Source organism: Pogoniulus pusillus, chromosome 24 (assembly GCF_015220805.1).
Source record: "Pogoniulus pusillus isolate bPogPus1 chromosome 24, bPogPus1.pri, whole genome shotgun sequence".
NCBI lineage: Eukaryota > Metazoa > Chordata > Aves > Piciformes > Lybiidae > Pogoniulus > Pogoniulus pusillus.
In genome coordinates, this window is record NC_087287.1 from 9,622,637 (window position 1) to 9,647,879 (window position 25,243).

The 25,243-nt window shown below is 51.6% G+C and overlaps 1 protein-coding gene across 4 annotated transcripts in view; it reads right to left on the reverse strand.

Annotated features, from left to right (window-relative positions):
* The window catches only part of KDM2A (lysine demethylase 2A), a 46,299-nt gene that overhangs the window by 18,188 nt on the left and 2,868 nt on the right, over positions 1 to 25,243 (reverse strand). For all 4 annotated transcript variants that reach the window (XM_064163432.1, XM_064163435.1, XM_064163434.1 and 1 more), the window contains exons 4-12: positions 10,853 to 10,991; positions 9,037 to 9,115; positions 6,724 to 6,770; positions 6,218 to 6,396; positions 4,798 to 4,904; positions 3,730 to 3,823; positions 2,647 to 2,800; positions 2,285 to 2,400; positions 470 to 596 (exon numbers count right to left, since the gene is read on the reverse strand). In XM_064163432.1, the coding sequence (XP_064019502.1) occupies positions 470 to 596; positions 2,285 to 2,400; positions 2,647 to 2,800; positions 3,730 to 3,823; positions 4,798 to 4,904; positions 6,218 to 6,396; positions 6,724 to 6,770; positions 9,037 to 9,115; positions 10,853 to 10,991 (1,042 nt within the window). The remainder of the gene's footprint in view (positions 1 to 469; positions 597 to 2,284; positions 2,401 to 2,646; positions 2,801 to 3,729; positions 3,824 to 4,797; positions 4,905 to 6,217; positions 6,397 to 6,723; positions 6,771 to 9,036; positions 9,116 to 10,852; positions 10,992 to 25,243) is intronic.

A 25,243-nucleotide genomic window follows, 5' to 3' on the forward strand; every position in this document is an offset into this window, starting at 1 on the left:
GAACACTGCTCAGGCCATGCACGCCTTAGCTCCAAGGAGGGCAAATATGCCTTTTGCAGGAGACTCCCTGCACATAACCTTGACAGCAGCTTGAAGCTCTGTCCTGTGTGCAGGAAGGCCCTGACCAGCAGGAAAAGCATCGCTGCCCTGCAGCCAGCCCACAGCACTGTGGTGGCTGCTGCATTTCCCTCCACCTCTGCTCTTAAAAGGCTTTGTGTGTCAATCAAAACCAGGAACTTGTGTGCTTGTTCTGCAGCTGCAAGGAACCCGCCCGAGGGCAAAGGAGGAAGCAAAAGCCTAGCTCCTTTTGGTTTCTTGCTCAAAAGGAAAGGAAATCACTCACACCCCACTCATGACATGGGGGCAGTGATGGTCCCAAGCTCCTCCCAAACAATCCTTCAGGTTGCTGAGCCAGACAGCAGCCCAGAGGGAAGGAATGGGGGATGGAGAGCCACGGCAGGGCCCTTACCCATGCTGAGTGATTCCTTCTGGAAGTCCTTGGTGAGGTGGGAGCGGCTGGTGATGCAGTAGACATAGCGCTCCAGCACGTACCAACACATCTCATAGTAGAAGGGGTAACGAAACTTATTTGGGACCTGGAAAAGAGGGAAGAGCAAAGGGATCAGCTCAGGTCTCCTTTACCACCAGGCTAAACACAGAGCCAGCTCAGATTAGGCTGCTTCAGACCAGCCTGATCTCCCCTGGAGAGGCAGGAAAGGAGTGTACGTGTTCAGCAGCAGCACTCAAGCTCCTGGCAGCCTGCTGGAAGCGTCAGCAGGCAGAGCAGAGACCAGGCAAGTCATTAACGCTGCAGCTCTTCCCCCCAGACCTACTCATTAGTGTTAAAAAAGAACTGACAGATGCCACAGAAGGTTTCAGCTGAAGGTGATGGTTCAAGCCCTCATCACAAACGTCTGACAGTATTTGGATGGGTGAAGGAGAAAGGCTTGTTTATTAACAAAGGTGTTATCAGCACCAGCAAGTCACACAGGCAGAAGGCGTCCCTGGCCCTGCTGCCTGCATCACATCTTCCCAAAGCTGCAGTGCCTAGGGTGGAGCAGGAACATGCTCCATCACCCTGTGTTTCAGCTGCTCTGGGCACTGGGCTGACATCTGAGAGCTAGCCCACAGGTTCTGCCTGCTGCAGCACCCTGAACTGCTCTGGAGAGGCCAACAGTCAGTCCAGCACTGCCCAGGCGTGTCCTGAAGCCTCTCTGCAGGAGCTGCGCACTGCAGAAGTCAGCTCACCACAAGAACATCCACTTGCCAACAGCAGCCTCTGCTCCAGACTTCAAGAAGCCTTTAGCTTCAGTTACAGAATCACAGGATGGTTTGGGTTGCTAGGGACCATCCAAGGTCGTCTACTCCAACCCTCTGCAGTCAGCAGGGACATCTGCAACTAGAGCAGGTTGCTGAGAGCCCCAAACAACCTAACTTGGAATGGTTCCAGGGATGAGACATCTACTACCTATGCAGACAACCTGGGCCAGGGTCTCACCATCCTCAGTCTAAAGAGCTTTCATCTCTCCAGTCTCAATCTCTCTCTTTTAGTTACAAACCATCACTCTTTGTCTTGTCACAACAGGCCCTGCTAGAGGGCAGGCCCTGTCTCCAGGGACTGTCTCCAGCTTTCTTTTCATCCCCAGATGATCTCCCTGGAGCCTCTTCAGTCATCTTAGATCACCTCAAAGTCTAAAATCAACATCAAGCAGCAGAAGGCAACCAGATGATATAAGAGGCAACATGCTGGATGACCCCCATGAACACAGAATCACTTCAGTTGGAAAGCACCTTTAAGACAAAAGTCCAACCACTCTCTAACTCTTCCACGTCTGGTCCTAAACCATGTCCCTCAGCACCATATATCTGCCTCGTTTATACACCTCCAGGGATAGGGATTCAACCATCTGACTGGGGAGCCTGTTCCAGTGTCTGAGAACTCTTTCAGTGAATAAGTTTCTTCTAGTATCTAAATCTAAACCTCCCACAACTGATATATTGGTGCCTTGCTCTTCAGGCATCCAGGGAAGGTCCCCATCACACTCACGAGATGATTTCCAGACCCCTCAGAAGCCTGGGGTCAGGATGAAGGAACATGATCAGCCCTAATGGCCAGTTTAGGCTCTCCTACCCAAGTTCCACCTCACCTACAGAGAGATGGAGTTTGAGCAGTCTGTCAGAGGGTGAGCACCAACCTCCCTACCTTCACACCACTGCTCTTGGTTGTGTCCCTCCCCACCAGCCCAGGAGGCAACATCCTCCCTACTCTGCTGCAGATCCTTACCCGCGTGCGGTCCTCGATGCTGTAGATGCGGAGCTGCATAGGGATGTTGAAGCTGTGTAAGAAGTTGCCTCCAAAAACCAGTGTGTCCATGGGGGTGTACACAGCATGGATCCAACCTTGGAGAGAGAAGGAAGTTTCAGGAACCAGCTGCTGAGTGATTAGGTGAGGCTGAGGTCTCACAGCTCACAGTCCCTACAAATTTATCAACTGTCCCCTTCAGAGCAGGGCTCAAAAATCCACCCAGCTCAGCTAAGCCCACTTTGGAAGGTGCCCCTTTAGCCTGCACCCAGGTGAGACACAAACACATAGACTTGCTCTCATCAAGGATTGACTCCTTGTCACATCAGCCCACCCTGAGGTACCTGAGGGGATGACAAATGTGTAGCCCTGCTTGAGCTCAATGCGCTGGCACTCTGACACTCTGTCCCCAAGGAATATGTCTCCTTGCTTCCCTGAGAGAAGCCAGTTTTCATAGAGCTCCAGGTTCTGGGGTGTAGGAGGGATGAGCCAGAAGATCTGCAACGACAGACAACACATCTCTGTAAGCCATCCCATAATTAACAGCTGCTGACCACTCCCTGCTTCTTCCAAGCCTTCCCTGCTCACTTTTCAGTCACTCAAATCTCTTCCTCTCCCAACCACAGAGGGTGAAATCTGCAGGAATTCCCAAAGTCACTTGAGGAGCTGTCACACTTAGGAGGTTAAGCCACTGAACAAGGTCCTTCCTGACCTGATACACTGAGTGCCACAGGTCACCTGAGCTTGAGGTGCTTTGTGAAGTGGTGATTACAGCAGCATCAAGCATTTGTGAGCTCAGAGACACCACAGGACAAGACAAAGGAGATATTACAGAATGTCAGCATGGTGGGGTCAGAAGGGACCTCTGGAGATCATCCAGCCCAACCCTCCTGCTAAAGCAGGGCACCCACAGCAGCTTGCCCAGGATCACAGTGGCTACAGGGGGTTAGAAGCTCTTCACAGGACACTCCATGACCTTTCTGGGCAGCCTCCAGCAGGCCTCCAGCACCCTCACACTAAGAGTTTCTCCTCTTCAGATGGAGCCTCCTGGCTTCCAGTTTGTGCCCTCTGCCCCTTGCCTTGTCACTGGGCACCACTGTCAAGAGTCCAGCCTCATCCTCCTGACCTTCACTTACTGCTGTTCCCTGTGAGTGATCTGCACCACCATAAAGCAGTCAAATGACCTCTCTGGAGGCCAAAGCACTGATGAATTGGGTTGTTCTGTTCTCCTGTGAGGTAGTCTCAGCACCATCTCTACAGCCTGGGTTTTGTCTTTGTCTGGTGGACCTCTGAAGGTCTGAACTACTTCTAAGAATCACATATAAGCAGTAGAAAAGACTTCAATTTGATGCCTGGCACCTGAATCTTCAAGGACTGTCAAGAGACTAAAAGCCACTCTGCTAAAGCATCTGTAGGCATCTTCCTACCTTTCCCCCTCGGTGGATGTGGTACCACACAGAAGTGCCACCAAAGTCCACGTGGAAATCTGTGTAGCAGCCCTTGACACTCATCAGACAGTACCTGGTGGAAAACAAAATGACAGTAAGGTGAAAATGAGTTGTAGTCCACATCTTAGAGCTGATACAAAATGATCAGATGGAACAGGCTGCCTGAATACAAACCAGGGGCTCAGCTGTGCCAGATGCCACTGGCATGTTAGCTGGTGGAGTGGTGGCTTGCAGGAGAGCTCACTGAGCTCACTGCACCTAGTGCACAGCCTCAAGAAAATATCCATGCTCACACCCCTGGCAGCTCTGCAGACTACTGTATCTCAGAGTCTGCCCCACAGGGCAGTGCCCATCAACTCAGCCCACTCCAAAATTCTCTGGGGAAACTTTTAGTGCTCACCACCTTGAGCGTAGCAAGCTCTTAGAAGCCACAAGACAACCCTTCCACACGGTCAGGGAACCTCCTTACTCTTGTGGTGCCTTGACAAGTGTCACCCACGGAAATTCCAGAATCTCAGCATGGTGGGGTTGGAAGGGACCTCTGGAGACCATCTAGTTGAAGTCCCCTGCTCAAGCAGGGCACCCACAGCAGCTTGCCCAGCAGCACAATGCCCAGGGGCACTTGCAAGCTCTCCACACAACGAGACTCCACAACCTCTCTGGGCAGCCTGCTCCAGGCCTCCAGCATCCTCACACCAAAGTTTTCCCTCATCTTCAGGTAGAACCTCCTAGGCTCCACTTTGTGCCCTCTGCTCCTTGTCCTGCCCCTGAGTACCACTGACAAGAGTTTGGCCCCAGCCTTTTTCCCCCCACAGCTCCTTTAGCTGTTGCTGAGCACTGAGCAGATGCCCTCTGGGGCTGCTCTTCTGCAGGCTCCACAGCCCCAGGGCTCTCAGCCTTTCCTCCTTGCAGGGATGCTGCTGGCCCCAAAGGAACAGGCAGACTGCTCCTCCTTCATCGCCTTGGTACAAACTGCTCCTCCCTTGGGCACTTTGAAGAGAAGCTCTTCTGCCTGCCACCACTGGAACATCTCATGAAGTCACTTACTTCTGCACCTTTGGGTACTGCATCTCCAGGATTGCATTTGTTGACTCTGTCTGACTCTCCTTCAGGTGTCTGGGCCACATGTTGTCAACCCAGTCAATCAAATCCACCTACAGCAGAGAGGTGGGAGATATGAGTAGAGATGAAAGGAGCCCAGGAACCTCTTTTGCTACTTCCAGGCTATCCTGGAAGCTCAAATATCTATTTCAGCCTGGTTAGCTTAGCAACAGCAGGGCACTTGGGGCATGCAGGGTTGTGCTGGGCAACAACCTTCAGGTTACAGCAACCTTCCCAACCCCACACAGAAAGGGCTTGGAAGCAGTCATTCTGCTGCCATCTGCTGTAGAGTGAAACACAGCAAACACCACAGGAGCCCAAGCACAGCAGTGGGAGATTGGTCTTCTGCTCAGGTAGGAGCTGCTGGGCACTGGGCAGTATCTGCCAGGGTGGAATCAACTGCTAAGTAAGCTTCAGGACAGCCAGAGATGTCCAAGCTCCCTCTACAGTTGATAGAGAGAAGTGTATAGCCCTTAAGACCTGCCCCATCCTCTCCACCGACTGCATAGGAGTTCAGAATGTCCACCCTACCACCTTCCACACTTCAGCAAGGGTTCACCTCCTGCTTCTCTTCCAGTGCTCCTCCAGTCTTGGCTTCCTCTGCCCCAAGAATTCAGCACTTGGTCTGAGAAACCCTTCCTGTCATGCTGCACAACCTTCTGGAGTTCCACCTGAACCCAGGGTTGCTGTCCTAACAAGATCATGCTTTCCAAACATCAAGGAGGCCACAAAGTTCAACCAACATGCAGGCTTTAGCTGCTCCCTCAAAATGCAGCAAGCTCTGTTGAGTTCTGCTGCCCAATTTACATCCTGCTGGAATTCCACTCCCTGCCCTGCCCCTCTCTTTGGCCATGACAGAGATGCAGCTGTTTCAGGATGAAGGAGAGGGCTGAGTACCAACATCCAAGACTGGATAACACCCAAGGTATGGCCCAGGTGATTGTTCAAATTCTGGGCTTGTTCACAATCATCAACTAGCAGGAATCACAGAATGGTTTGGGTTGGAAGGGACCTTTCCATCTAGGCCAACCCTTCTGCTGTCACAGCCAGGACATCTGCAACTTAAGCAGGTTGCTCAGAGCCCCAAACCACCCGATGTAGAATGGTTCCAGAAATGGGGCTAACACCTCTCTGATCAACTTGGGCCAGACTCTCACCACCCTTAGTGTAAAACATTTCTTCCTTAGATCTAGTCCAAATCAGAGAAGGTCCAAGTCAAACACCAGAGCAGCTCCAGCAGTGGCATCCCTGGCTGAGCCTAGGCATGTTACAGACAACTTCTCCCACACCAGCACTAGGCTGCATCTTGCCTACAGATGACCACAAGCACACAGGAGACCCCAGCAGAAGGAAGAGCTGTGCTCACCGTGGCAGGTCTCTGCACTAGGTTCTCCAGTTTGGTGTGGCTGAACTCCAAGCTGATAACATTGTAGAGTTTCTCCCTCTCATCTTCAGGTGTTTCATAGTAGCGAGCCCACTGTGCCATGGACATCTCGATGTCCCTCTGCGTGTTCACATCCATCACATCCACCATGCGTCTGCTCCCTGCCACGACAGACAGACAGCACTGCAACCATCTCTCTGCACAAGGGACCACTCAGGAGAGATGGGATCTTTCCTCAAAGAACCCACCCCCACAAGTGTGACAGCTTGGTTGCTCCCATAACTTCATCTTTTTCCATGCCCACATCAGAATAGAAGCTAGACTCAAGCAGGTGAGAGCTGCGATCAATCAGCTAAGCATGGCTCAGGTTTGACCACATTGGAGGAGTCACAACAGCAGCACTCATCAAAGCTAGAGCCCAAGAACTCTCCCCACTCCTCCCCATCTTCCCAGGGAGCAGAGGTGCTCCGTGCTCTCCAGACACTTACCGACACACAGCCGCACATCGTTCACGCTGAAGTCCGGATCTGGCATCCTGCAGGACAAACACTTTGCTAGGAAAGGAATCTGGAAAGCCTTCTGGCTGCAGACCCTTCCCAGCTGCAACCCCAGTTAACCACCAGTACGAGCAGCCTCTTGTGCTCCTTTCTGCCTTTGGGGTGTGGGTGAAGACCTTGCAACTAGGTCTGAGGGAATAGGTCTAGGCTCAGTGATGGGATGAGACACCAGGCCCAGCTTGTGGCAAGGGAAGTGGAATAGGAGAGACCATCTCTACAAGTGGAAGCTGTTGTATGGTGACTTAGGTTCAGCAAGACCAAAAGCTGGGTCCTGCACATGGGTCACAACCCCTCCATGAAGGCTCCAAGCTGGGGGCAGATTGGTTGGAAACTGCCTGGTAGAAAAGGACTTGGTGTGGGGAGAGCAGTGACAGTGGCTGAAGATGAGCCGGCATGTGTCCAGATGGCCAAGGCCACCAGCATCTTGGCTTGGATCAGCAAGAGTGTGGCCAGCAGAAGCAGGACAAGGATTGCTGTGCTGTGTTCAGTGTTGGTGAGGCCACACCTGGAATCCTGGGTTCAGTTTTGGGCCCTTCACTTCAAGAACATTTTGTGTAATGAAGACAGGGAAGGGTTTACAGAACAGGGTTGGTGAGGAGCAGCTGAAGCACCTGTGGTTGTTGAGCCTGCAGAAAAGGAGGCTGAGGGGAGACCTTCTGGCTCTCTCCAACACCTTGAGAGGAGGCCACAGCCAAGTAGGGGTTGGTCTCTTCCCCCAGGGAACAAGTGCTGGGACAAGAGGAAAGGGCCTCAAGTTGCCCCAAAGGAGGTATAGGTTGGGCATGAGGACCAATTTATTCACTGCAAGAGTGGTTAAATCCCTGGACAAATTTAACCACTGCAAATTTAACCACTGCAAGAGTGGTTAAATCCCTGTGCCAGAGTCACAGCCCCTGGAAGTGTTCAAAGCAACATGGAGACATGGGGCTGAGCAGTTTGGTGGTGACCTGGGAGTGCTGGGTTAACAACCTGACTTCATGGAGATCTTTCCCAATGCCAGCTGTTCAATGATTCTGGCAGAGGTGCAATCAGGCTTTGAGCTGAGCAGTCCTGGCTCTTGTTTTGTGGACTGCTCCTGTGAGTTATCCCCACAGGAAGGGCCCAGGCAGAGCAGTGCAAGCTGCATAATCCACTGACACAGCACAACTGCTCCAATTGTTTGTACTGGAGTCCTGCTCAGTACAAACTCTGCTGTCACAGGCAGAACAGGCAGGCTGCCCTTTGAGCAGCTCTTGACCCACAGAAACAACCCAAAGCTCAGGAGAAATCTACCTATACCCAGTGCCATCCTCAGAACCAAACTTCTGCCCTCCTCACTCACCCAACAGTTAAAACTGAGCCTGGCACAACTTAGCATCATAGAATGGTCTGGGTTGGAAGTGACCTTCCAAGGTCATCCAATATAAGCCCTCTGCAGTCAGCAGATGCATCCTCCACCAGACCAGGTTGCTGAGAGCCTTGTTGAGACTCACGCTGAGAGTCTCCAGGGATGAGGCCTCAACTACCTGCCTGGGAAACCTGTTCCAGTGTTCCACTACCCACCACAGCAGAGGGCATCAGGTGCTGGGGGAGATGCTGCCTGTGGGAACATCACAGCTCTGAACTTCCCCAGCTGTGGTTGTGATTCTGCTGCTTCTGACCAACTTTGCCAAGGCTGATTTATGCCTCTGATTTATTCCTGAACCCTGGATGAGATCAGGTTTGGTTTAGTTTTGGAGAAGACAGCTGTGATGATTTATGTAGTTTCATATGCCATATTTATATCAAAATCATCAACCAGCACAAAGTCTTCCACCAGCTTTCCACCCCAAGCTGTGAACCTTGACTGCAGCAGATGGCAGTTTAGAAGTCACCCTGGTGGAGAAATCAGGTTGGAATTCTGGAAAATGCCAGAAGTCCTGCAAACTGCATGATTCTGGCAACAGATGTCTATGTTACTAGGTAAGAAACCCAAGCAGATGTTGCATCAGGCATGGGTGCTGGCATCTGATGAGCTGTGACCATGGCCAGGTTGAGCTGTGACCACCTGCAGCCAATCCAATCCTCTCATTTGAAGCCTATGACCAGTTACAACAAGGTAACTGAGGTGGATGCTCTCCACTTCAAGAGCAGCACAGCCAGCACATGGTCCTAGCAGCTTGGCAGAGCACTGCTCCATCCAACAGGACCAGAACCCACACAACATGGAAAGAAGCAAGACACCAGGTCAGAGTCATCCACCCCCTCTGTGTCCCTAACGCTTACTTTATCCCCAAGCCATCGGAGCTCCGGAAGATGAGAGGGTCTCTGAGGCCACCTCGCTGGATGTATTCAACTGTGAAGTCTGGTGAGGGGACATAAGAGGAGAGAAAGTGTTAGGGGAGACACTTTCAGAGGACTTTTTCACTGTCTCTTTTCAGTACTCAGTAACAGGACAAGGAACAATGGGATGGAACCCAGGAAGTTCTACCACAATATGAGAAACTCCTTTAGGGTGAGGGTGCTGGAGCCCTGGAGCAGGCTGCACAGAGAGGCTGTGGAGTCTCCTTTTCTGGAGGCTTTCAAGACCCATCTGGATGTGTTCGTTTATGTCCTGCCCAGGTGATCCTGCTCTGGCAGGGCAGTTGGACTGGATGATCTCTGGAGATCCTTTCCAACCCCTAACATTCTATGATCCCATGACAAAAGTGAGGTTGAAAAGCATCGCTGGAGAGCTCCAGTCCAAACCTGCTTCCAGCAAACTGCCTTCAGACTCAGACCAGGTTGGTCAGGGCCCCATGCAGTTGAGACCCAAGAACCTCCTTGTATTTTGAGCCAGAAAACAAAACTCTGATCCTCACTTTCTGCAAAGATTCTGGACCTCCTTAGCAGCAGCTCTGTGAGCAGTATGGTGTGCTGCTGACAGGCCCCCCCAGGGAGGGTGGCCTCCAACAGGCTTCCTCAGCCAGGGACACAGCATGGGGTTTTGGTCTTAACTTCCCTCAGAAGCTCACAGCCAAGCAAGAGAAGCCTTGAAGAAATTCATCTCCCTCATGGTAAACCCTCCTGAAGCATGTGATGAAAAGACACCCCACTGAGCCATGTGTGTGTGGTGAAAGAAAGGGAAGATCCCACATGGTCTTTAAATTAAGGATGTAGTAGACATGTGGCTGCAATTCCAGGTGCTGGCCCAGGCCAGCCCTCTCGTTCCTGGCTGCCATGTGTCCCAGCAAGCCAGCAAAGCTGCAAGCTGGCTCACTGCTCCCCACAGCAAGTGGCTTCTGTGCTGTTCATTACACACACCCCTTGTTTTCAGCTCCACTGACCAAAGAGCCTCCCAGGCTTGAGTCAATCCTGCATCAAATTGCCCTTAGACTCCTTGGGGACTGCAGGTCCAGGAAACGACCCCTGCCTGCTCTGTGCCACTTGGGTTGTGCAAGTAAAGTGGTTTACAGCAAAGCACACAGCTGGTGTGAACAGCTGAGAGTTTATCCAGCTTCACAGAAGAACAGTAGCAACATGCAGGACAGGAGGACATGTCCCTGGAAGGAGGGTGTCATGAGGTGAGGGTTGGGCTCTTCTCCCAAGGAAGAAGTGACAGGACAAGAGGAGGAAGCCTCAAGATGCTCCAGGGGAGGTTTAGGTGGGACATGAGGAACAATCTATTGCTCTGGAGGGTTGTCAAGGCCTGGCCCAGGCTGCCCAGGTCAACGGTGGAGTCCCAGTCCCTGGCAGGGTTTCAAAGCTATGAAGCTGTGGTGCTGAGGGCCATGGTTTAGTGGTGCCCTGGCAGTGCTGGGTTAAGGGATGGATTCCATGACCTTAAAGGTCTCTTCCAACGAAAAGGATTGATGACAAGATGCCATTAGCACCAAAACTGCCTTGTAACCACCCTTCCAGTGGGCAGCTAAGGAGAGTTTGGGTGCAGTCAGATGCACAAGAGCACGTTCAACTGTGACTCCTGGCAGCCTTCTACGAAAGGCTCTGAGGGATGTCATCTCCCACACCAGGCCTCACTAGAGAAGCAGCCAGTCACAGAAGCTGTCTGGGTACTGCCAGCAGCAACAGCACACACTGCAGCACACCAGTCCTCAAGACAAACCTTTGCCTTCCATGAAGACCACGAAGGTGGAGTTAAACTTGTTGGTGGACAGCTTTTCCTCCAGGTCAAATGTCCTCTTCCCTTCGATTTCATCATCGGAGATGCCATCATCCTCATAGCGCCGCCTCATCGTGCCACGCTGAGGGGAAAACAGAGCAGCACAGCTCAGGGGTGGACCAGCAGCAACCACCAGCTTAGCTTCCCAGACTCTCACAGCTCAGCCAGGTCCTCTGGGGAGCCGTTTACCCTGCAAGCACACTGTCTTTGGGAAGGCCAAAGGCTTCTACTCCCTGAGAGAAGAGTCTCTGTTCCCAAGTCATTATCCACGAGGGCTCTTGCTCAAAATAAATCACTGCTGGTAGCAATCTTCAACAGAGACCGTGCCAGAGAAGATTGATTTAGGCAAGGTCTGTCCTGGATCCAAAGCACAGCACTGCAACATCAGATTTGCTCCTCCTACGACCACCAGATTGGTGCAAACTGAACTGTCTGGGAGACAGATAATTCACTCCCAATGAGTGCTGACACAGAAACATGGGAAAGGGGGGAGATAGCTTGGCGAAACTGGGACAAAGGAAAAAGAATCCCTTTCCCATCTTTCCAGATGCTTCAGTTTTCTGCTGTGTGGGAGCTAAAGGCACTTGGGAACTCAAATCCTTTATGCTGAAGACAATTCCCAAGTTTTCATACCCAGAAGGTGATTTATTCCCTTGTTTCTGTGTGGGGAGTAGCTCTCCTAGAGGATGCCCTAAGTACATCTGCACTGGGATTCCTGACAGACATCCTCTTCTAGCACTGCTGGATCTGGAAGGAATTATTGTGCCCAGCTGTTGGCCATCTCTCCAGTCCTTCATGGGAATGCTTCCTAAATCAGCCTGGATAAAAGCAACCTGCTCTGGGTTAGCCAGGCTGACTCCCCTCAATTAGGGATGTTCCCACTATAAATCATTCACGCTGCAAGACAGGCAGGGACAGGATGGGGCAGCAGGTGATGCAGCATCTACTGTCACATCTGGCTCTGGAAGCTGGCAGTGGTCTCACAGCAGTGGCAGCAGAGTCACATCCTCCCCTCCCCAGTGCCAGGCAGACTGTGACTGAGCTCAGCACAAAATCCCAGACCGGTTTGGGTGAGAAAGGGCCTTTAAAGCTCACCTCGTTCAACCTCCTGCAGTCAGCAGGGACATCTCCAACTAGAACAGGTTGATCAGAATCCCAACCCTGCCCTGGAATCATTCCAGGGATAGGGGATCCACCACCTCTCTGGACAGCCTCAGCCAGGCTCTCACCACCCTCAGCATCCAACATTCTCCCCTTCTCTCCGTTCTGAATCTCCCTCTTTTGGTTCCAAACCATCAGCCCTTGGTCCTGCTGCAACAGGCCCAGCTCAAAAGTCTGTCCCCAGCTTTCTGCTCAGTCCCTTGAAGTGCTGAAAGGCCACCAGAAGGCTTCTCTGGAGCATTCTCCAGGCTGAACAACCCCAACTCTCTCAGCCTGGCCTCACAGCAGAGGGCCCTGTCATCATTGCTGCGGCCACTTCTGGTCTTGCTCCAACAGTACCATGTCTCTCCTGTGCTGAGGACTCCAGAGCTGGATCCAGCACCTTTGGGGAACAGGAAGCTGCACAACCAGCTCCCACAGGTCCCAGCTCCTGTTAACCCACAGGAGACTTTGCTGAGAGCCAGGAGAGCACCCACTCTTCTCATCACTCATCAGCCCAGCTCAGCATTTTCTTGCCAGGCAGGATGCAAATACAGAGCAAGTTCAACAGAAGAAACCAGCCCAGCTGATTCCAGCTCCACCCACAGACCCTTCCTCACCTTCCCTGGAGGAAAAGGAGGAATCCCAAACAGCCCCATTTGCTGGACAACCACACTTTCCATCCCAGAACTATTCCAAATCACTTCTGCCTTGCAGAGTGCTGTGTGAGGGTGCAGAAGGCTGAGGTCACCTGGGCAAACGTATGAAGGAAACTTCATCTGTAGCTTCCTCTTTGGATTTCTATGCCTTCAGACACAGAGGAGGAGGTCAGAGTGCTTCTTTCTGCTTATTGGGATCACAGCCAACTGAAGGAGACTTCAGATGGCTTTGCAGGTATCTTATTCCTTACTATCTCCCAGCAGGAAAAGTTCAAGGCACACCTAGTCCTGGCAAGCACGCTAAGGACCTCCCAGCATGACTACCTTTTCACTTGCCCCATTCCCACAAGCCCAGGAAACAAGGCTAAGGACCACTGGTCCCAGCAGGCAGATCTCTTGTTAATGAGTTTAATGAAGCAGAGACTACTGGGTCCTGTAGTGGTGGTGGCATGTTGCAGGCCCAGGCTGGAAGGCTGCTCCAGCCAGTTGCAGTCCTGTTTCCAGCAGGCACTGGACCCCTGGAAGAGTTTCAAAGCTGTGGAGATGTGGTGTTGAGTGCCACGGTTTGGCAGTGACCTGACGGTGCTGGGCTCAGGGCTGGACTCCACAAGCTTAAAGGTCCCTTCCAAGCAAAACAGTTCTGTGATTCTCTGACAATTCCCACAGCAGAGAGCAGGACAAGCCAACAGACAATACTTGGCCAAGGACACCAAGAGCCTGAAAACCTCTGGTAGCAAAGTACAGCCTGAAGGCTGCAAGCAGGTTGATAACCAACACGGTGGGAAAACCCCTCCTAGAGCTCTTGGTGCCTGGCACCTTTATCCTGGTGGAAGGTTTCCTCCTGGAGCAGACACAGCTGCTGTGCCCTGCCAGACTGCCAGCCACATCAGGTATTGTCTGTCCCTCTGGAAGTGGCACCAAGCCAGGCCGTGGATATTGCAGGCCAGCTAACTGAACACAAACGTGACCATATGGCTCCAGCTGGCTCCCACAGGCAGGTGCTGGAGGTACAATCCCAGTAAGAAACCAGTTCCACCAGGACTGGAGGACCCTGCTCCTTCCTTGTGTTCCATCACTACTGCTGCCCATGTGGTGCCAAGCTCCAGTGCTTAGTGACTCTGGCTTAGCATTTGGGCCACAAAACTCACACAATTGCTTTGGTTGGAAACAACCTCCAAGACCACCGAGTCCAACCACTGACTCAACACCATCATGGTCATTAAACCACACCCTGAAGTGCCACACCCACACCTTTCCTGAACACCTCCAGGGATGCTGACTCCACCACCTCCCTGGGTAACCTCTTCCACATCACATGGGAGCATCAGCAATACAAACTCCACCTTATCCCAGACAGATCCACACACAGATCTATGCCCTTCTGGCTCTACCCTGATCTTGTTCACAGCACAACCTCTGAGACAAATGGAAGGCAACACCAACAAAGCGCAAACCCCTGGAAGCAGGACAGGAACACCTGAACCCCAAATCTCTGCAATGGAGAAAGAGGGAAGCAGAACATGGAAGGAAGAGGCTCCTCTTGTCCAGCTGAGTAAATTCCAAAGTCCAAGCACCAATCATAAAGCTCCTTCACTCTCCACAAAGCTCACCCACTCTCCCAGCCTCATCAGCTTCTCTGTGGGCAGGGAAGAGTCTGATCTCCCAACATGCACAATCTGTAGGAGAACAGGATCTCAGCAATGGCTGAGGAGTCAGAAGCTCTGCCACAATCCAAAGAGCTCCCACTAGTTACACAACACCCTCTGGTGCCCTCGGCTGGGGCCACCATGCTTTCATGTCATTGTTGTCTTGGGGAGGGTGGGGACAAACAATATTTCAGCAGGCACAGAGCAGACAGGAGGAAGGAAAAGCTTCTGCCCTGCCAGGCGTACATCTTGGGAGAGGCAGCATCTGCTGGGACTTTGGACAAATCCCCACAGCAGAGTTTTCCACTCCTGGGGTCTGTGGCTTCCTCATGAAGCAGTGACACAAATCATGGCTCCTGAGATTCCTAAATCTCCATATGAGAAGAGATGGATGTGGTCAGGGTAGAAGCCTGGGGCTTGTGTAAGGACTCCTCAAGATTCTTTTCTTCTCTCAAGTGCTGTGGTGTTCACCTGCCATGCAGGGAGCTACCTGGTTGAATAACCAGCTACAGATGATACCTGTGAGGGGCAGGAGGCACACAAAGCCACAAAGTGGTCACACCAACCTCACCTTTCCACCAGCACACACCTTCTGAGAGCTGCATGAATCCTTCCTACAGCTCAAAGCCTCATCTTTTTCTAGGAAGAAACAGCTGTTCCTGTCCCACAGCCTACAGCAGGGCTAAGTCTTGGTGGAACACCCCACCCCAGACTGCTACAGTCCTCCTGACTCTTCTTGCTGCCAGCCCATCCAGGCAGATCTCACCAGAGCACACCAGGATGTCACAGCTCTATGCTTCCACATTAAGATCATCCTGGGGGTGGCTTTGCTGCTGGGAGCTCTTCCAGTGTCAACTGTCAGTTCAGCCAGGGACAGATGACTCGGAGATGAGGAGATTCCTCCAAAACTGCCATGAGTGAGAATGTCCCAGATGGAGCTCAGCCCCAGGAAAGCAAGGCAGTAGAGTCGGGCACATTACATATGGACCTGTTGGCCAACCCCAGCATGCAGCAGTGCCATTTGAACACTACTTTTTGATCCAGCTTCATGGTCCATGTTAGGATCCAGGCATTTTCCATCCTCATAAGCTTTAACAAGGACAAGAAGCCCAAAGCTGTGTCAGGCAGGATGAAGATGCAGGCAGTTTATTCACCCTCCACCACCAGCCAATGATTCCCGCCTAAGACAGTTGTCCATTTCCTTCTAGCCCTCTTGGGGACCATTCACTCAATGCAGGAGACAAGAAGTACAAATACTAATCCTGCAGACAGCTCCAGCACTACCCTGGGTCCCTTCACTTGCAGCCTCCTTCTCCCAGGGATGCCAGGGAGGTGGCTCCTATAACTTCATGGTGGTGCTCTCCAATACACCTTCTTTACCTTTCTCAGTCAGCAACATGACTTTGATGGAGCACAGCTACCCCTCATGGCAAGGCAAATGACAGTGAGCTGAGAAGAACCAGAAGACTTGGGCTACAAAGAAAGAGTCCTACAGAGGTGGGCTCACATCAACTCAGTATTTAGGCTCTGCATAGTTATTTGCTTTGCTCAACAACTGCCAGCACCCCAGAGATAAATCAATCAATAAAGTGGTATTGGGCTCCCTATTCCACCAGCTATGAGGAGGCACCACAGTGGGATCTGAAGAGAAGGCCGTAACACCTCAAGCATGAGATCCAGGACAACCTGTCAGTGGCCACACCTAGCTCAGGGCAAGCCTGGAGGGCAGCTCAACTCTAGGACAAGCTAGCAGGTGGCTCTCCTTGCCCTACCCACCAACGATGACTTTCTGACCAAGACCCAACCATTCTGCTGCCTGGTTTCACAAGAGGAACCCAACAACTAACCCAATTTAAGCACCATTTGTTTCTCTCAAGACCTGGAAAGCAGAACTGGCATATCCCAGGATGAAGATTCCTGGACAAAGAGACTCATAGCACCAGGCTGAGGAGTGAACAGGAGTCTATGCAGATCTGGAGCCCTTCCAGGCTTCACAGCTCCAGGAGGGATTCCCATCATGAGCAGGGCTGGCAGCATTTCAGGATGAGCAGGGAGAACGCTTTGGTTTGCACTTTTGGATGTAGACAAGGAGTAATTGGGGAATTGGAGCAAGGCTGAAAGAGTCAGGTGAGGAGCCAGCACAAAGAGAACTCCAGCAGCTGCTGCACCACTGCACCCTGCCCAGCCACAGCAGCAAAACCACCAGACAGAGGAGCAGGCCTGATCAGATCACAGATGGGCAAGTCTGGCAACAGTCCCAATGAGGAAACACTGCTCCCAGGGAAGGACATGGCTTCTCACTCCTGTCACCTCCAGTGTATGTCATGCTGTCCCAAGCAGCTTTTATGGCCCTACCCACCCTCGCCTTGCCCATAGCCACCACCAGCCACAGTACCCTGGGACCTGGATGCTATGAGAACTTGAGGAAGCTTATGAAGGATCACCAAATCCTCCTAATCCCTTTAGCTATCTCCTGCCCCTCGACAGCAGAAGCCATTCAAGTCAAAAACTTGCTGTGTTGAGCTCTTCTGCTGCCAGGCTGTCCCCAGCACAGGTCCTGTGCAGTCAGGTAGATGAGCACCCCTAGCTCTGTAAAGGAAGGCTGGACCACAGGAGCACTGGGAGAGCAAAAGCACAGGAAGCTCTGGGATTTGTCCTTCAATTCCTGCTAAGGGGACTCCCTCCTTTGCAGAGAACAGCAACAAGCTGCTCAAGTCACAGGTTATAGGGCCTGAGATGCTTAAAAAGAAGGACAACCACCCAAGACCACTGGGAAGAACATGGCCAGTGTGTGAAACCATCTGCTAGGATGACACTTCCTCCACACACAGCACTGTTGCACCATCACTGCACACACTCCCTCCCCCTTTGCTCCACAAGCAGTTCAGAACTTGCTCTTTTCTTATTCCAAATGGGCCAAAGGGGCTCAGGAGTTCGCTGTGAAATGGAAATATCTACACACAGTGAACTAGAGACACTGAGGCCACTTCTAGCTGCCTCAGCTCCATCCCAAGATGAAGCTCCTGAGAGGCAGGGGTGTAGGGGCTAACAAGAGGAAAGCTGGGCACTCTTGGACTGCACAGCCTGGCCTCTTTCTCTTTTTAAAGAGCTTCTGATTGTTCCTTCAGTGTTTGTGTTGCTGTTTCTCCAATTTCTGCAGCAGCTTCTCCAAGTTCTCTTCCCTCTCACCCTGCAGGCTTTCACTTCAGGAAAAGTCAGGCAAGGTAAGAAGCAACATCACAAAGGATAATCCCCTTGGAATGTCTCTCTGGTAGTGGTTGGGAGCTGCTTCTCTAGATAACAGCAACATCCTGATCCTTCCTCTGGTGCCTTCTATCAAGCCACCTCTTCTCCCAAGCTGTCATGACCCACAAAGACAGGATAGTATGATCTACAGTCAGTTCCCACCCCTCAGCACCAGCACTAACCACAACGACCTGAAGACTCTTCCTTCGTGACATAAAAGGGTGTGGGGGCAGCTTTACTAAAACTCTTGGTGAGCAGCAGCTAAAACATGGAGGATCCAGGGAAAGGCAAAAAGCAAGGAAGCCACCCAGATGTACACCCTTCCAGGCAGTCAATCACAGTGGAAGTGCTACAGAGTGTACCTACCCCAGCACCTAGCTCTTCATACCACCCTGCAGCTCCAGGCTGGTTCAAGTTCCTGAAGCTTCCTTATGGATTCAGAGTCTGTGGATAACCAGCTCATGCTGTTCACTACTGGTGCTGTTTCTGCAGCAACAAAGAGGCACTGTCATGAACAGTAGAGAAACAGAAGAGAAGAAGCTGTGTCCAACAGGTCCATCTCCTCTGCCCCCTCATGGATTTACAGGCTAAGCTTTGCCACCAGGTTTATCTGAACCATCTTAAATGCCAGCAGGCAACCCCCTGCAGATAGCTACTCACCTCCCTCCCTTGCCCCCTTAGAGCTGGGGAAAAGACGTAAAGAGGGAGGATCAGCAAACAAAACTTTGAAGTCTTCACAAACTGTCTGGTTTCTCCAGATTAACCTCCAGGCTGCATGAGTAAAGCATCTTCCACCACCTACAATAGCTCACACTTATTCTGGTGCCAGATTTCCCCATCAGATGAACAAGGGTAAGGGGAAATGAGCCTCTATGGTTCAACTGCTGGTGTGCAGCTAAATGCAGCTGGGTGAGGGACATGTGGCACAGAGCATTTCCTAACTGGACAGTTAAGAGTTAACTCTTAACTAAGAGAGGGAGCAACAGGAACATGTTCTCACCACTCCTTGATTCTCAGAAATCACAATCCTCAGCATTATTGCCAAGGGAGGTGAGCAGGTACCTCACGGTGGGCAGCACAGCCTGTTCAGACCACAGTGGAGAGGGTAAACCACCACCAAAGTTCCCTGCAGCCCCCAAGAGATTGACCCTCTGCCCAGAACCCTCCAGAACAGGACCTAGCCCTGGGATGCTGCTTCTGGAGGCTGTGTCTGTACAGGTGCAGCCACAGAGAGAACCTCAGCTCCAGCTGAGATGCCCACATCCCATTTTCTAAATGTGGACAAACACCTGACCACTGTTCCCTGGGCTCAGCACAGAGCTGTTCTGTCTGACTCTAACCCCAAAATCATCAAACCTCACTGAGATTAGAGGCTCATCCAGTTCTGAGATGAGTGCTCCCCACCCTTCTTGCTTCCCAGTGCTTTTGCTAGCTCAGTGTCTTTGAGACCTCATTACAGGTCCTGTCATCCTGTCACAGGCTTTGCTCCTCCATTTGGCTCTCCTGCTTTTCCCAAAGTAACCAAGCAAGGGCCTTCTCTGCCTTCATCACTTCCACCAGAACCAAGAATGTGCAGGACATCCAGAAAGGATCTGCTCAGCTACACCAGGCAAGCCCTGTTCTGCAAGCAAAGCCAGCTCCTGCTTCGGGTTCAGCTGTGGATGCACCATCCCCTGCTACAGCTCCACAACATGCAAGGATTCAGTGTGAGATGCCACCTTCCTCCTTACTTACCTTCTACTTCTTCCACATGCCTTCAGCCTCTTCAACCCAAACAAAAGCAGGTCAGGCATTGTGTAAGGAGGTCTGAGAACTAGTAAGTCAACTCTGACAGCAAATGGAGCTTTTCAGAACTCAGGCTGCTCTCACTCCAAGCTCATCCATTGTTTCCTTCTCCGGAATCAGCAACACTACTGCCACCAGCAGCACCAGACAACCTGAAGACAAATGCTACCTCTCACACGTGTTCAGAGGACAATCTTAGTGCACCACCTTGTTTCTGCACTTTCTGAACTCATCCCATCCCCTGTGTGCGCCATTTGTCCCCCACGACCCAGGAGTGACCTCCAGAGCCCTGTCTGGGTGGCTCCTGACATAACAGTCACCAGTAAGAAGGAACCGAGGGCATGGGGACTGTTCTGCTAACTTGTGTCACCTCCACCTGGGGTAACCTTGTGACAACCTGCTTATTAACAAGGAGGCACTGTAAATTCTGTGTGGCAACTCACAAGTACCTTCAAGTGCTCCTGGTGCTTCCTCACTCTAGGACACAGCCAGGCTTGAGACAGGAAGAAACCACCAGAGATAGTCCTCCTGTACTCCTCTACTGACACAGAACATCAGCCAGGTGTTCTCAGAGATGTTCTCTCTCAGGAACCATCACACTCTTGCATGTCTCAGGATCCAAAATGCTCACAGGGGTATCTAAAGCTTTCCAAGCATCACCTTCACTTGCTGCCAGCTCTCAAGGAGTTGCTCAGACCAAATATGATCAGTCTCTAAATAATTTAGAGCTCCATTATTATAGCTGGGTCATCTGGAAGGACTTGTTTGTAGTGCCTTCAGTTTGAGGCAGAGAGAGATTCACCATCCCACACTGGGAAGGTGTGTCCAGCAGATCAGTGACATTTGGTCAGACAGGGATTCACCCAGGGCACAGAGCAGACAAACCTTCAGCCCTTTGAGCATCACCCATCTGGGTAAAGAATGTCCAGGGTCAAGTTTCAGATGGTACAACCACCCATGTTCCCACCCCAGTACACAGGGTTCATCCCATGGGGACCACCCTGGTGGGTTCATCCCAGCACAGACTGTCCTAGGTCAACAGGAGCAGCTCTGAGAAAACCACTGTTCACTGGGACTGGCTTCTCTCAAGCACATCAAGATCTAAGGATGGACAAACAGCAACCACAAGAGATCATGTGGTGGCAAGCAGGAGAACAACTCAGAAGTCCACATGAACCTGATGGGGTAGAATGAAGCATTCAAGATAGAACAAAGGCAACTGCTTGACCCACTTAGGGAGGGCAGCATCTGTCTTTGCTCTCTGCTATCTCACCAGACACAAGTAGTGTCCTTCTGGCCCACAACTTGCATCCCACCAACCTCCCTCTCCCAGCTTTGAGGCCATGTATGCCCTCAGTGATGTGAGGGTAAGGGTTGGAGCTTTGTCACATGTGTCACATGAATGCTAAGATGCACAGCCCTTGATGGCCCTGTGGGTTGTGCCTTGCATTTGCCATCACAGAAAGGCCTTGACACCAACAACAACTAGGAACCACAGGATTAGAGCTGCTGTGACTCTGCTTGGATCCAGCCTTGCCATCCCTCAGACATGGGCAGTACACTCCTGAGGGTGCTGGTGCCATTACACACACACACCACAGAAGAAACCTTTTCCTCTGTGCTCCTCCTCAAGCTTCACCCCACAGCTGATGAGTCCACATTCTGCGAAGCTCATGTGAGCTCTCACCCAGGGGCTATCACGGACACCAACATGTGAGGACAGGTTTGCTAACTGCTGTTTACAGCAGAAGCCTCCGTTTTTGACTGGTAGGGACAGGCAGAGGCCTCCTCTCAAATTTCACGTCAGGATCTGACCAGAGGGAAGGGCAGGGCAGTGCTAAGGCAGGACACCGACTGCCCCGAGCCATGGGAGAGACAAAGTTTCACTCCCTTCCCATCTCCCATATGCTCCAGAGCACTTGAGAGGGTGATCTCCTCCTCCCCAGGCCCATTTCCCTTCATGAGTGTGATAATCACCTCCATCAACCTAAAGAAGGGTGCCACGGCTCCCAGCCAGGGATGGTCACTCGTGACCCACCACAATGCCTTCAGCAGGAGCCCCAGAGCACACCCACTGCCCCGGGGAAGGGCGAGGGCCCACCGCAGGCTCTCTCCAGCAGCACAGCTAGTTTAAGAGGTTCCTACCCCACCCTGTCTGCCCATCTCAGATTGTCACCAGTCCCATCAGGTTTGCAGCTAGCTCACCAACCCAGCACCCACAGCACACTGGATTAGATGCCACCTCCCTGCCATCCAGGACACGACCCACAATCCCCTGAAGCACAATTCCCCTCAGCTCCTGAAGTACTAACTGAGGGAGGGAGAAAACCTCTTGAACCAGCTCTGCCACACAGCAATCCTGCCTTGGAACCACACCCTGAGATACAAACTGCTGACTTGACAGCCACAGGGAGACCACGATGGGCATCATTTGTCCTCAAGGTGGTGGCACTCACACACTATGCTCCCCTGAGATTTCAGAAGTGATCCAGGGCTGCTGCCTTTCATTCCTCACCCCAAGTGTGGTCACTGAAAGTATCTAGCATCACTTTGCTGAGGTGCTAATCCCAATTTAGAATTCATGGAGCCCTGCTAGTCTCAGTTCACTGTAAAGGGCTGGCAAAATTAGCCCTGGAGCAAACAGACAGCGAGAGATTTTTCTCAGTTTCAGCACTTCACTGACTCCCCTGCAGAAGGACAGACAGCCACCAGCCTTGTGTCCTGCTGAGGAGCCTTTCTGCAGCTCCACAGGTCAGGAAGGGCAAAGTGGCTTTGTGCATGGTGAAGACTGGAGAAACAGAAGCCCCTCAGAGGAGCACCATGCACACATTCTGTGCTGCACCACACCTCGAGCACAAGAAAATCTTTAGAAGGTGCTGGGTTCAAGAGCTCCACCAGCAGCAGTTTCTGCTTTGCACTGTACTGACCAGCTTCAACAGTTCCCAGCACCACCAGCAGATCCCTTCCCTGCTAATGATACAACACAGATCTAACCTTACCAGTTAAAAATGAGTTATATCCACACAACAGGTTCTCTTCAGTCTCAATCACCTCAGGGAGATCCTAGTGAGTGCCCAAGCATCCACCACCTAACTGACTGAATTCCTCTTTCTCCACAGCCAGAGCTGCTCATGTTGCCACCTCTGCCTTTAACAAGTCCATGCTCCAGGTGCCAGCACATCCTTGGCCTCCTCGAAGGGAGCTGAAGAGCTTGTTGTGACATGGGTTGGGTGCGACCACCCAGTGACAGTCAGTGGAAGCCTTCCAAGTCTCAGAGAGGGACCACAGCATTGTTAGTGCCACGACTGGACTGTCACTCAGGGTGCAGGACACAATAGAGCATTTCAGCTCCTCAATTAAGGGCCTGTAACACATACATCTACAGCTTATAAAGCCAGAACCTCAAACCAGTCTCCAAATACTGTCTCACACAGGGCTGAGGAGCAGAAACTTAAGTAGACTTAGTTGAAACTACTCTGCAAGTCCTGTCCTCCACTACTCACTCTGCATGGAGGTTCAGCTGCATCTCAGGGTGTGGAACACCAACATCTTGCTGCTGCACACCCTCTCCCTGCTCACACAGCATCATCTTCTGCATATGCCAGCTTCCCAGAGCTGGTCAGGACACAGCTTCTTCCACATCCCACTTGGGAGGGGTGCAAGGCACCCCCACAGTGACAGCCCTGTGTCCAAGTCAACTCACCCAGGCCTTCAGGAACCCTGGGAGCCATAGATATAGAGCCTGAGCTAGGAAGGAAGCAGAGTTAGGGCCATATGACCCACCTAATGTATGTGTCACGTCACACAGGGACCTGAGAACTGAGTGAGAACTCTCACAGGAGTGTGACCACATCCAAAGCAGAGGTGAATTTCTACTCAAAACTCAGATCCTTCACCAAAGCCATTCAGAAGAGATCAGATTTGTGTTGAAGCACAAGGAGGGCAAAGTACTGCTCACTGAAGAAACCAACATGAAATGTTCAAGACTTCCTCTATCCCTCTTGGAAATCAGTCAGTCCAGAGATGCCTTTGCCATCTCAAACTACCTGGTATCATCAAACCACGCATTAATTCAACTCCTTCACCACTAGAAATCACTCTGGCCAAGGCTGTTTGGCTGGCAAGACTGCCACCAGACTTGGCATTCTTGACTTCTGTTAAATACATTTATTCTTTTGCTAGCACACCCCTCCAGCTGCCCAGGCACACACCAGAAACACCACTCAGAGCAGCAGATAGCAACCATCTGTTTACCTGCTAGAACTTTTGATGTTTCCCTGCTAGAACTTTTGGTGCTGGCACATTAAAACAAACTCCCAAGACCATATGTGGGAGTATGATACTCAAGTCAGTCACACTCAGCACTTTTGTCTTTCTTGGATAAATTCATTTGTGGTATCTTGCTCTGCAAAGAGTCACAAACACCAGCTAAGAGAAGAGCTCCCTGCATTTCCAAGCATAAATAATACAGATAATATTTTTTTAAGGTCCTTCACCAAAGGAGTGTCACAGACTCAGCAGGAGATCACAAAGGGCTGGAAGCTCAGAGAAAAAAGCCAAGCAGGGGGCATGAACTAAGGCTCACCTAGCATACAGGGTTCATGCCTCTTCTCTCGGCTGCAGGCCAGCAGAGTCAACCTGCACATGTGGGCTGCAGAAGCCTGGGTGAGCTTCATCCATTGCTTGCTGCCCATGTGCCTCCCCAAGCCCCTTACGCAGGCAGCTCAGCAGCCTGCAGCCATTTATCCAGCTTAGCACAGCCTGATGGAGCTCAGGTCACCTACAGCAGGACAGTGACTTGTCCTGGCCACTTTTATTTGTGACAGAAGTGTTTGCAAACTTGGACTCTTCTGACCTTCACCTGCCGTGTCTCTGTCCAGCCATTTTGGGTCACTTCTGGTCAAAGTGTAATTAAGATCAGAGTTTAACCAAAATCTGAAGCTGGAACTACCTTCAAGAGAAGGTACCCTGGCCAACTACAGAAACAGTCACTCTCCAGTCAAATCAGCACCTTAAGCTGCACAGCTGTGGGAAGAAGGAGGTCAGGATGAGGGAGGTGGTGAGACTACTACTACATTTTGGAGAGCCCACAGATGCATCACACTTTGGTTTTGGGTTGGGTTTTGGTTCTGTTTGCTTTTTTAATGGTAAGCACCCTCTCAGAGACAAGATGAAAATCAGAGGCAGTTCAGGTTCTTGGAATAGGCTGAGGTGGCTGACCATAAAAGCTGTCACCAAATCGTCTAGCATGGGAATCCTCTCTGCAAGGAATAAACACGCAATAGACCCCAAGTATCCCCTAAAAATGAGCACACCTTGGGTAAACCAGATGTTTGGGCAAGCCACAGCTTGTGCAGAATTCTCCTTTCCACCAGGATCACAGCTGGCATAACCATTTCTAGTTCCACTAACAGATTTCATGCCAACTCCCCAGAGCCCTTCCTACAGTCAGGCACTCAGCAGCAACCACAGAGCAACAAAGGTAGTGAGCTCCTGAGGGCAAAGCTTGGTGATGAGTGCCTCCCTGCCTCCCCCAAATGATTCCAGAGCATTAAAGGATAAGGATTTACCTTTCCAGGCAGCACCTTGAAGAGGTAATGTGGACTGCTGTGACTCACAGAGCTGACGCTCACCCTTCCAGGGGGTTTGTAACTGCCTCAAAAACAACAGGGAGATGACAGTACCTTCCCTGCTTCCCTGGGATCTTCAGGAGTTATCTCAGACTCTCAGAAAGCTGCTCTCAAACTACCCCCATTTATAATCCAGCAGCTTCATGTAGTCCCCTGAACAGCAGCAAAAAGAGCAGAGCTCCTGACAGGACCTGGCTTTTGGAACAGCTCCCTCCAAAACGAACCCCT